This window comes from Ovis aries, chromosome 1 (assembly GCF_016772045.2).
Source record: "Ovis aries strain OAR_USU_Benz2616 breed Rambouillet chromosome 1, ARS-UI_Ramb_v3.0, whole genome shotgun sequence".
Lineage (NCBI taxonomy): Eukaryota > Metazoa > Chordata > Mammalia > Artiodactyla > Bovidae > Ovis > Ovis aries.
The window spans coordinates 12,636,926-12,649,846 of record NC_056054.1 but is presented as its reverse complement, the minus strand read 5'-3'; the positions used below and the strand labels follow the sequence as shown (position 1 = coordinate 12,649,846).

Sequence of the window (12,921 nt, the reverse complement as noted above, 5' to 3'; positions counted from 1 at the left end):
GGAGCCCGTATCTTCTCTTTCCTCCGGAAAGCGGAAGCGGAAGTGACGTTCGGGGAAGGTGGGGGCAATCATGGTGCCGCTGGGGAGGGGAGAAGCTGCTGCCGCCGCCGCCGTTGCCGGGAGCCGCGGAGGTAAAAGGCGAAACTAGACGCGGCCTGGGCTGGGGACTTCCCGGGAGGCACGGGACTTAGGCTTCCTCCTGAAGCATTTTCCAGTAGGAACCCCAGACCGGTTACCATAGGGACCCCACCCCTCCTCCGTTTCCATGGGGATGAGTATCCAGCCCCCCTCCCCTGTTTCCATGGAGATCCGGACCCTGCCCCTCTTCTCCTGGCCTGGAGCCCCCCAGCCTGACTTCGGGTTTTTTCGTGTAGCCCTTGACGGGGGACTATCCCAGACAGGTTCCTTTTCCCAGTCTCCTCTTTAGGGTGCTCCGTTTGTACTTCTTGTTTGCCACCCTCAGAGCTCCTGGTCTGGTTTGTTCCGGACAGTTGGTCTCCGCGTTGCCGCCTGTGGTGCTGGGGCAGCCCAGTGGGGCCCCCGGTGCTCTTATCTCTCCTCTCAGATGCAGCGAAATGTGCATCCACCGGGTTGCGTAAGCCAGAGCAAGGGGTCGGGCCGGTTCCTCCCGGATCAGATCCCCTGGCCTGTCTCTGGTAACTACCACTGTGTCTAGCCGCCCTACCGAGTAAAGGTTCACTTTCTGATCCGAAGCAGAAGAGAAAGATAAAGTGCAAAGCCAGACTGAAAATTAAAAGTGATGTACTAATTATTTGTAAATTCTCTAGTCTGTCTGCCAAACCCGCGTTTGTGGAACCGGTGTGTTTGCAGGTAAAAGAAGAATCACTATTCCAGAACAGGAAAACTTCAAGTTTGATATTTTCCCCAAGAGAGTATATATATCCTTCCAAGAGGGTATATCTGCAAGTCTCTCATTAACTGACATCTCCTGAACTCCTCATGCCTAGGGACTAAAATAAGACTCATCATTCCCTCATTTCAGAGAGCACCCTATAAAACTTCTAGTGAACACCAGATTGTTTTAGGAGATTAATAGATAAAGTGATCTTCATTAGATATACCTGATTAGGGGTCAGCTCCACTACCCAGAACGGAGAAGGCAATGGCACCCCACTCCAGTACTCTTCTCTGGAAAATCCCATGGATGGAGAAGCCTGGTAGGCTGCAGTCCATGGGGTCGCTGAGGGTCTGACAGGACTGAGCGACTTCACTTTCACTTTTCACTTTTGTACATTGGAGAAGGAAATGGCAACCTACTCCAGTGTTCTTGCCTGGAGAATCCCAGGGACGGGGGAGCCTGATGGGCTGCCGTCTATGGGGTTGCAGAGTCAGACACGACTGAAGTGACTTAGCAGCCACTAGCCAGAAACTGAAACATCTATTTTGGGATGGAGAGAACAGATTCACCCTTGATTCCTCTGCTGTGGTCAGACATTGCGTTTTAACATATATTATGTCTTTTACTCCGCATAACAGTTTTGTGAGAACAGGAATTACCAGTCCCACCCTACATAAGTGAAAAGTAAGGCACAGAAAGTTACCCAGGCAGTAAGTAGGAAAGCCAGGATTTGTGGCTAGGTGACCCTACCTTCAAAACCCTGCTTCTTCCACCATAAACTTACTGCCTCACTGTTTCATTTGGAGTTTCCTTTCTTTAAGATTTATAACAATCCAGCCCTGAAACAGTTTGTCCCTGTTTCCCCTAAAGTATTTTGACTCACCTTCACAGTGTTTGGCAGTAAGGGACATTTGGAAGGTCTTATGAGCTGCTACTTATTACTTCCATTAAAAATTTTTATTTTATATATTTATTAAAAAAATTTCTTTGGCCACACTAAGTGGCTTTTAGGATCTTAGTTCTCAGACCACAGATTGAACCTGGGCGCTCTGCAGTCCTAACCACTGGGAATTCCCATTACTTCCATTTTTTTAAAAAAGGCGTTGTTTTTCCTTCAAAATAGTTTTCAACTTGAAATTCCCAAACAAGATGTTTTTCATTACTCTGGCCTGCTCTTATATGGAGAGGAAAAAGTCTTGTGACTGCTGTATAGGTGAGGTCTCTGGGTCCTGTGGTTTATGACTTTGACTCTGGCTTTGTTCTCTTGTAGACAGGTCACTGCCTTTCCATTTCTCACAATTGGGCTGAGCACAACTGAACCATGGGGGACCACAGTCCAGACGACAGCATCAGCTACTTTGAGGTAGAGGAAGATGAGCTGACCCCCGATGACAAGATGCTCAGGTTTGTGGATAAGAACGGACTGGTGCCTTCCTCATCTGGAACTGTTTACGATAGGACGACTGTTCTTATCGAGCAGGACCCTGGCACTTTGGAGGATGAAGATGACGATGGACAGTGCGGAGAACACTTGCCTTTTCTAGTAGGGGGTGAAGAGGGCTTTCATCTAATAGATCATGAAGCAATGTCCCAGGGTTACGTGCAACACATTATCTCACCAGATCAGATCCATTTAACAATAAACCCTGGTTCCACGCCCATGCCAAGAAATATTGAAGGTGCAACCCTCACTCTACAGTCGGAATGTCCAGAAACAAAACGTAAAGAAGTAAGTAAAGCAGTGGGTGAGGGCCTGGTTTGGCTTTGGGGAGGGTTCTTAAACCACACGAGATGGCAGTTTCAGCCAGGGAGTATCCGAGCCCCTGGAATTAGGACCTCCAGTGGCTTTCCTTACCAGTATATGCTTCATGTTTTGTTGTGACTCTTTTCTGAAACTTTCAGTGTGTATGGCTATGTTGAAATGTGGGAAAGCTAAATTGCTACTTTTCCAGATTTCCTCCTTAGATCATAAATAAAATAGACATTTCACAGAGGTAAATCCATGTCTCTGATACGGAAATAACTTCGTTGTGTAAAAATGCTTTGTTCTGGAGAAATGAGTGTTTGCTGAAGTATGCTTTAGTAGTGAACATGTAGTAGACAATAAAGGCTAGCTTTCTTTTGTAAGAAACTCGAGCAAGAGGCAGTTTATCTAAAAGTTTTCATGCTCATATTTAGCTAGTGCGCATAAGGTAACTCATTATTACAATGCTTTGAAAACTGTGAAGCGTGATACAAAGTGGTGATAATTAGCAGAGTAAAAGATGCGGTTTAAAGGTAGTGATATACATTTTCCAGGAACGAACTGCAGGTCAGCTCGTAGATCCCTGTAGTCACAATGCCAGGGACTAACCGTCAGATGTTGCTAAACAGCTGTTGGGTAAATCATTTCGCAAAATGTTTTTCTCTTTTACTGTAATTCAGGTCTTGAAACTGGAGAGTTTGATTCGTGGCATATGGTTTTCCTTTGCTAGGCTTAGAATCTCAGAGCTGGAAGGGAGACCTAGTGAGACCATCGTGTCGTACCTCCCACCTCATGCAGAAGTCTCTCTGCAGCAGTTCCTCTGGTCTCTGCTTGAATACCTCCAGGGTGATGAGAGCACCCTGTTCCACCGTTGAGCTTAATGCAGAGTTTGTTGGCCAGCTCTGATTGTTAGAAAGCTTTGGCTTACATGAAGCCAAGAATCTGCCTTCCTGCAGCTGCTGCCGCTGGTTCTAGATCTTCCTTTCTGAGCAGTGAGCTAAACCGTCTCCCACAGAGGGCATCCATCAAGGTAGTTAAAGATCATGGGTTTCTCTACACCTTCTCCGCTGACTTTCGTGTCCCTCTTATGACACCTTCCCCTAGTTTCTCAGCATCCTGGTCACTTTTGATTGTATAAGTTCCAATTTTCCAGAGTCCTTAAAATTTGTAATTGAACAGTCTCAGAAGTGTGAGTCAGCTGGCACCGAATACCATGCAACTCTTATCTCTTCATCTGGACACTGTACTACAATTACTATATGGTCTATATTTTATTATCAATGACATCTTACTGTTAGCTGACACTTGAAAATCTCTAGACTGTTGTTTCTTAGCTGGGGATGGTTTTGTCCCCCAGGAGACATTTAGCAATGTCTGAGGACATTTTTGGTTGTCACCTTGGGGAAATGTTACTGGAACCTATTGGGTAGAGTCCAAAGATCCTGTTAAACATTCTAGTACACAGGAGAGCCCCCTACCAACAAATAATTAATTGTCTGGCCCTAAATGTCAATTAGCTGTATTCCAGTAAAATTTTCCTTACAGGAGAAAACAGGCGTTGGGTTTCCTGGACTGCCCCTAGACTAGAACACGGGGCGCTGTAGAAGAGAAGGATGAAAAGATAGCAGACACCCAGACGTGGAAGGCAGTGATAGCATGCAGCGGGTCTGGGCTGCGTTCTGGAAGTACACTGAAGGCGTCTGAGCCAAGGAGTGATGTGGTTAGAGCAGCATTTCAGAAGTGTTGCTCTGGTAGCCGTGGCAGCTTGATTGCCTGGCTAGAAGATGGTTTCAGGTTAGGTTTGGGGTTTCCTTTGAGTCTGATGAAGGTTAACGTGGAAAGAATCCAGAGCTTTTGTTGATGTATAAGAGAATGTGGTTTATTATTAAAGTTTGGAGAATGAGTGGTAAATTGAGTTTGATTCAAAGGATTTATCTGTTTTTCTAAGCGTGTTGAGTGTCTTCTCTCTCAGCACAGAGGCCACACAGATGACTCACGGAGCTTCAGATCTCAGTAGTGAGTTTAGTTCACGTCCACTGTGATAGGTACTTTGAGGCCTCTTCAGAGTGCTCTATGCAGGCTGGGGAGAAAGCAGCTGACTCTCCTGTCCCGCTTGCCCTCCAAGAATGGCGATTCCATTAACAGGAATCGAGAGGAAGAGGAGAATATTTGGTGGGGAAACTGGTGAACTGGTTGGAGTATATTGAATGTATAGTCCTTGGAGAAAAATAAAGTGAACAAGTTGAGAAGCTGTTTGGAAATGCGGATCTGAAGTCAAGGAAGGGGTTTGGGATGAGAATTGTGGATCCTTGAAAGTGCAGTCATTCAAACTGTGGGCAAATAACCTAAGGGCGAGGAAATAAGACTTGTTCTGAGAATTTAAGGGTTAGAAAGAGAAAGAGGAACCAGAGATCACATAGTCCCAGAGATGGGTGGAACACGATGTTGTGGAAGCTGAGGGAAGAGGGATTTAAGAAATATGAATATTCTTTTGTGATCCTGAAGAGGGATCGAGGGGCTGAAGATGAGCCATTAGCTCAGCTGCTTGTGCAGTTGATCACCTGTTGGGAAGACGTTCACTGGAGGTTGAGGCCAGATTTCAGATGATGGAGAAATGAGTGGGTGGTGAGGAAACAGGAGGCAGGAAGCATCAAGGTTTCTCTCTCTCTCTTTTTTTTAAATAGGGTAGTTGGAGGAAGAAAAGTGATGAGGCAGTAGTAAGTAACAGGATTGGATCATTTTTTTAGCAGAGGAAATCTGAACATGGCTTAGGGCTTAAACTTTGGGCCATCCTCAGTTAATGATTACTATGTGAGAGTTTTTCAAGAGCAGATGTTTGGGAAACATTTAAGTTAAATCAAGACAGAGATTTGTTTATTAATATGGGATTTCTCAAGAGCTTTTGATAATACCCAAGAAGGAAGGAAATGCAGAATTCTCCAAATATTTTGAACTTGGGAAACCATTTTTTCAGGTCTTATTTCCATGGTCAGTGTTCTGTGGAACACGTTTTGGGAAACGCTGATCTAGGCAGCAAAGGAGGAGATGGTGGGGAAGGGAGGATTATGCAACCAGTGATATGAGCTGTCACTCCGTCCTACTTGCAAGCCTGGTTTACCATTCATGTCTTTTGATCCTTGATAATCATGTTGAATAAGACAAGTACCTTGTTCAGTCCACCATGGATTTAACCCATTGTGCTTTCTTTTCCTCCCACCATGTTTTCCCATTCTATCCATGAGACCTACATGGAAGGTTCTAGAAACTCATTGAAATCATTAGGTGTGGGGTTGTCTGGAGGTTGAGGGAGAAGCCCCAGTGGCTTTCAGTCTTTGAAAATTGTGCTAAATGACCAGACATTCAGTAGACTCGCCTTCCTGGAGCACCATCATAACTGTAGCTTTTGTTGTAACGGCGATGTTATTTTATTTCTTGGCATTTAAATCCATTTAATTGGTATGAAGAGGCCAGTGTTTATGACTGTCTGATAACACTCTTCATGATTTCTTTACATTCTCCCCACCTCCACCTTTAAAAAAAAGAAAACCGACAAAAAACTGTGGTCTTTTTCTGTATCTCTATGCCCAGGTGTTATTCTTAAGAAATGAAATCATTTGATAGCTAGTCGTCTTGGCTTCCTAAGCAGCTTATTTTCTGAGTCAGATTCTGGCTTGATTTTCCTGTTTACCTTAGATTGTTCCATTGTTTGCTGTAGTGTGTGGTTGGCTTACCTATTACTTCATTTTTTTCTCACTTGTGCTTGTTTTGTGCAAAAATAAACCAGCCAGAACCTTGCTACAGATCCTACCTTTTCCCACAGGGCCACTGGTCATTCCCATCCAAAGTGCACCTGTCTTATTCTTGTACTTGCTACTTGACTGCTGTCTGCCTGTTGACTTGGTATTGTTGTTTAGTTGCTAAGTTGTGTCCAACTCTTTGCGACCCCATGGATGGCAGTGCACCAGGCTTCCCTGTCCTTCCCTATCTCCCAGAGTTTGCTAAGACTTAAGTTAATCAAGTCAATGATTTAGAAGCTCTCAAATCAAGACATTGTCACTCTGACCTGTCAGAATGAGAACCTATCATTCTCAGGGTCAGCATTCTTAAGAATTGCTCCTTTAATACCTTTTTACTCCAGGTTTCTAAGCAGCTATGTTTCCTTTCGTCAGTTCATGCAGTCACTGGTTTCCTAAACTTTTTTGCATCTGTGCCCTTCCCAAGACCATTTCAAGACTATCGGGTTACTTCCTCTGAACCACATCAGTGAATGTGTCTCCCCACACCCCCGAACTGACCTTGCACTTCTCTGCTGCATGGTCGGCCAAGAAGGGTGAAGAAACCCAGGAGTCACATACTAAATATGCTCTTTATGATGCACCCGAGTGTCCCAGAGCATTGATTGGGAGAAAATATTTTTCTGCCGAGAAGCACAGCTACAGGGATGCTTAATGAATTGGGTTGCTTGCTATGTTGGTCAGTGACATTCCAAGGGATTTTTTTTTTTTTTTAGTGTGACAAATTTTAAGATATAGAATAAGGGGGAAAATTTGACTCTAGTGTTTCAAAGCCTTTTTGCAACGTGCCCTTTACCTTGGGGACCCAGTTCCAATCTCATTGCTCATTATCAATCCCTAAGGCAGTGTGAGGATCCTCTCAGACAAACCAGGTTGTTGCTGACTCTGCAGAGGGGATCCGCCCACTTTCAGTCTTTGCACACCGTGATTATCTTCCTTTACAGGTTCCCTTGTAAACTCTCACAGAATTGCCCTGCAGAACTAGGACAGAGACAGTTTCTGCTTGAAATGCTAGTGTTGAGGATCTGTTCATTCTTTCCACAAGCTTTTACTTATTGAGTATCACCAGCGTTTGTCAGATATCAGGAAGGACAAAGAAATAATCCCTGCCCTGAGGGACTCTGGGGAGTCCAGAAGGAAGACCGCTGAGGCCGAAGGCGCAGGGTTCGGTAGGGAACCAGGGTTGGAAGCATTTTCCCTTGCCAGCAGATGAGCCAGTTGAGCGCTATCTCCCGCATGCCAGCATGCGTGTCACATACTTCTTTTCAGCCATCACTGAGGCCCACTGGCTTGGAAGAGAGACCAGGGTGACTTTACATTCCAACTGGTTTTCCAGCATAATGCTGCAGGAATAACAGTTCTCAGATTTACATTGTATGTAGGCTGTACCTGTTGAGTATTGCTAATATTTCGATGTAGGACATTGGAGAAAGAATCTGAGTGTTCATGTTTTTCTCTTATTTAAATCTAGCTTATTCTTAAAATTGTTTCCTCTGTGATGTGCACAGGGATAAGTTAGACCTAGGTTCCATCTTTGTTCTGGTATATACTGAGTGGCCTTGGGCAAGCTGCTCCATTTCTTCTTTTTTAAAACTGAAATAAAAATATCCTGTCACTTTTTGTGAAGGTGAAATAAGATTTATTCATTTATATATGCACAACAGGGGATGCATAAAACGTTCAGGATCGTGCCTGGTGCCTGTTTGGTGAATGTCCTCTCTTCCTTGAAGGCCCACGTGGTTCTTTCTTGTTTCTTTTTTTTTAATTTACTTCTGGCAGCACTCCTCTTTGTTGCTGCGCTCAGGCTTTCTCTGGTTTTGGAGTTGAGAGGGCTCCTCTTTGTTGCAGTGCACGGCTTGTCCTTGTGGGACCTTCTCTTCTTGTGGAGCGTGGGCTCTAGGGCGTGCAGGCTTGAGCCGTTGCGGTTCCCAGGCTGTAGCGTGTGACCTTAGTGGTTTTGGCACACGGGCTCGGTTGCTCAGCGGCATGTGGGACCTCCCCGGACCAGGGACTGAACCTGTGTCCCCTGCATCTGCGAGTGGAATCTTGTTCATTGTACCACCAGGGAAGTCCCCTACATGGTCTTGAAGGAGGTATGGAAGGGCATATCCTCCTGTTAAAGAAAAGGTTGAACTGTCTTTGTTTGGAACTCTTTGGGAAGTGTTTTCTCCTGAAACAGGGTTATAGATTGTGTGTTTAGGTACCCTGGAGCCCAGTCACCCTTGACTTGCTGAACTGTCTTATTAATACGGTTGTGGAACGTGACCCACCGTTTAGAACCATGTTATACAAGGAGAACATGTTCGTAGTCCCTCTGCAGGGGCTCTGGGTACAGCCCTTGCCACAGGTAACCTTCCAGACACTCACCCTCCTCCCTTGGACTTCTTGGGCTTCCTGAGGGCAGGCCCCCAAAACTTCCTTCCGTGGTGAGCAATTGGGGTACCAGGCAAAGCTGGGACTCTTTTTAAATATTGTTTTTAACGTTTTACAATTGAGATAAAATTGACATGCAACATAATGATTCCGTATTTGCATATATTACAAAATGATCACCATAATAAGTCTAGTTAACCATTTTTTTTCTCGTGATGAGAACTTTTAAAATCTACCCTGTCAGCAACTTTCAGATAGACAATACATATCTATTAACTGTGGTTACCATGCTGTGCACTACATCCCCATGACTTACTTATTTCATAAGCTGAGGGCTCTTACAGCTAAAGAATGAGGACTCCTGTTTTGCTGGCAGTGGCAAGAGGGTTAGGTGGCTGGCATCTTTTGAGTGCCTGCTATGTACCAGGCACTGTGTTCAGGATTCTGATAGTTTTGTATTTTCGTAATAATCTGAGGCAAGAATCGTACACTGAAGCCCATTAGCTATGAGAAGGGCTGAGACGTGAAGAGCAGCAGGGTGGCTCTGGTTCCCTAAAGGAACAGTGTTGAGGCGTGGAGACAGTGTGTGAATTCAGCTCTGTGGTAGGCAGTGCAGAGCTCTTCCATTTCTCCTCCGAGCTCTTTGGTTGCATATGATGGAGTGGGAGAGAGATCACTGACAGTGTGGGGAGAGAGTTGGTGCTGGGGAGAGGGATGGGAAGGAAGGGGCAGAGCCAGGCTGAGCATTGATTTATAAGTATGTTCAGATGCTCGGTGTTCAGAATCAGAGACTCCCTTTCCTTACTGACAATGGCGCTGTTAGTGTGTGTGGGATCTAATTCTGCTGGCCTCATTTCTTTTTCCTCCAGCAGAAACTCAGCTTTTTTTTCTCTTCTTGATTTTTTCCCCCCTCCCGTGCACCACATGGGGAGCTTAGTTCCCTGACGAGGGATTGAACCTGTGCCCCCTGAAGTGGCATCTTAACCGCTAGACACTAGGGAAGTCCCACTTCTGCATTTCTTTTGAAGCTGTTGTCTCCTAGAATTCCAGTGTTTAATTTTCTTATTTTTGCTTATCTCATTTCACCTTTCCTTCTCTGCTTCTATTAACTTACAAGGGCAGTCACCTTTGTTAATTATTTCTCTATTCTAGAACTACTCAGGACACTTTATAAATCAACATCTGAAAACTTTTATGCCTCCTGCCCTTTATGAAACATTAGACCCCATCCTCAGTGATCCCAGCCTGTGCTGTATCTGAGCTCCCTAGCTCCCTAATCAGCAGCTGTGTAAGTGATGTAGTACTTAAGCTCTTTTGGAGAAACGTATTTTCTGATGGAATCTTTGGTGACGTGTTCATATTATAGGTACTCCAGTTAATTTCTTAAAAAAATTTTTTTTTAATTTTAAAAATTATTTGTTTATTTTTGGCTGCACTGGGTCGTCTTTGCTGTACGTGGGCTTTTCTCTAGTTTCGGAGAGTGGGGGCTCCTCTTTAGTTGCGGTGCCCAGGCTTCTCACTGCAGCGGCTCCTCTTGTGAAGCACGGACTCTAGACGCTCGGGCTTAGTTGCTCTGCCGAATGTGGAACCTTCCCAGACCAGCAGCGATCGAACCTGTGTCCCCTGCATTGGCAGGCAGATTCTTATCCACTGCACCACCAGGGAAGTCCCCTACTCTGGTTAATTTCAACAGGCCAATTAATTATGTGTCCCTCAAGTTCTTTAAATTCAGGTTGGGCATCACCTCCTTTGAGAAGTTGTTCTTAGTCATCCCCAAGCTTGACTTTCTTCAGTCAGTTCAGTCGCTCAGTCGTGTCTGACTCTTGGCGACCCCATGGACTGCAGCACGCCAGGCTTCTCTGTCCATCACCAACTCCCGGAGCTTGTTCAAATTCATGTCCGTCTAGTTGGTGATGCCATCCAGCCACCTCATCCTCTGTTGCCCCCTTCTCCTCCTGCCTCCTGAGTTTTTCTTAGCCTTTCTCTCTGTATTTCCCTATATTCTAGCATCTGTACATTTCCTCATACCCTATTGTTCTTGTCTGTTTGGATCTCTTCTCGACTTTGAGCGTCTAGAGAGCAGGAGCCATTTTTTCTGTATTCCTATCTCCTGGGACAATATAATCCCTGGAACAGAACTTTTTTTGAATGCGTACATGCGTGATAAACTTTAATTGTATTTAAATGTACCAAATGTTGCAATACCTCTGCTGAGTAAGGAGGTTCTTTGCAACTTCCTGCTCTGATCCAGTTTGTGGTGGTTTGTTTTCCCTTCTTCTGATATTTGATGCTGTTTAAAAACGATTCTGAAAGACAGTATTGGCACTTGCGTCTCCTGCCTTCTTCCAGACAGGGTGAGGTCACACATGTATTCATTGTAGTATTGGGGAGCACTTGCTTTGACAGCCGTGTGTCCCACCGCTAAATCCACACACCTTGCTCAGGCTGTGTCCTCTCCCCTCTGCTGTTTTGTGTAAGAGTAGTTTTTATTCAGTATCTCCATGTCCTCCCTTTTCCCAGCTTCTCAGCCTGGTAGGTCCTGGCTTCTGCTCTCACCCTCCCAGTGACACTAGTCTTGCTGGCCGAGTTCTGACCTTGTGAGCTGAGTCTTAAGAAACGCTTCCTCAGTCACCTCTGCCATGTTTGACCTGGTTGGCCCTCCTCCTTGAAACTGTCCCTCTGTCACTTAGAGCCCTTGCCCTTACTTTCCTCAACAGGGAGTCCTGTTGGTTTAGTTTCGTTTGTTTAGTCATCTGTCCGTTCACTCAGCAAGTCTCAGCCCCTTCTCCAGAGGCCGGTGCCTGAGGCTGTGGCAGTGAACTGGTCGAGCCGGATGTGGCCCTTGCTCTCCTGGAGCCTGCTGCAGTCGCGCTGCAGAGTAGCGGTTCATTGTTTAACTTGACAGGTATCTACTTGGTGCTTTCTGTTCTCCAGCTACTGCTGTGCCTAGCTAGCATCTACATAGATAATTATGTAAATTATCTAATTATGTAATTATTCAATCTTACTGGTATTCTGTACTTTAAAGACATACAGGACGCCATGTGCTGTGCCTAGGCGCGCAGTCGTGTCTGACTCTTTGCAACTCCATGGACGGTAGTCCACCAGGCTCCTCTGTCCATGGAGATTCTCCAGGCAAGAATGCTGGAGTGGGTGGCTGTGCCCTGCCCTCTTCCAGGGGATCTTCCCAACCCCGGGATTGAACCCAGGTCTCCCGCACTGCAGGCGGATTCTTTACTGTCTGAGCCACCAGGGAAGCCCAGGATGCCATGAAAACCTGTAATAACAATTGTTGTTTAGTCTCTAAGTCGAGTTCAACTCTTGTGACCCCATGGACTGTCGCCCACCAGCCTCCTCTGTTCATGGGATTTCCCAGGCAAGAGTACTGGAGTGGGTTGCTATTTCCTTCTCTGAGGGATCTTCCCAACCCAAGGATCGAACTTGCGTCTCCTGCTTGGAAGGCAGATTCTTTACCGCTGAGCCCACTGGGAAGCCCCTGAATAAGGATACCTCTTCTCATTCGGGGAGGGGGTAGGAATGGGTCAGGGAACAAGTTCCTGAGGAAGGAACACAATGGAAGCTTTAATTGGCCAAGTAAGAAACCCTAGATGAGAGGAGCGGTTGGCAGGGCAGAGAGACAGGAATGGGTGGTTAATTTCACTTGTTACTTAGGAAGATACCAACTGCTGTAGCATCTTAAAAACGAAATTCTGCTCGCCATTCACCGTGTCATGAGCTCTATGCCTGAGACTCGCAGACTCCTTAAGTGGAGCACTCACAGTCATGGTTCTCCTCCCAGGTCAGGGATCATTTTGAAATCTCTATCTCGAAGTACCAGAGAGGTTTTCCGTCTTGAGAAATCAGGACGTGTGCATGAGAGGATAATTAGCTGCGTAAGCTAAGTGTCAAGTGAGTGGTATAGTTAAATACTATTGGAATTCAGAGACGGGCACTGTCACGTAGGTATGGAATGGTAGTGGAGGGCCTTGGAGGTGGTGAAGCTTGAGTGGAAGAGATTGGGAAAAGCAGAGAAGAAAGGAGCTGGACGTTTCCAGTAAGAGAACAGAGAGTCCAAAGGCAGGCAGATGGGACTCCAGTGCTGCAGTTAGGGAAGAGGCGCTGTCCCCTGTGGGCCTTGGGCCTTGACAGTT

The 12,921-nt window shown here is 45.7% G+C and overlaps 1 protein-coding gene across 3 annotated transcripts in view; it reads left to right on the top strand.

The window, feature by feature from the left end:
- Positions 1-44: 44 nt before the first annotated feature.
- MTF1 (metal regulatory transcription factor 1) overlaps positions 45-12,921 on the top strand; it is a 46,605-nt gene continuing 33,728 nt past the window's right edge. For all 3 annotated transcript variants that reach the window (XM_042245792.2, XM_012100061.4, XM_012100011.4), the window contains exons 1-2: positions 45-131; positions 2,130-2,588. In XM_042245792.2, coding sequence (XP_042101726.1) covers positions 2,181-2,588 — 408 coding nt within the window. In that variant the 5' untranslated portion in view covers positions 45-131; positions 2,130-2,180. The remainder of the gene's footprint in view (positions 132-2,129; positions 2,589-12,921) is intronic.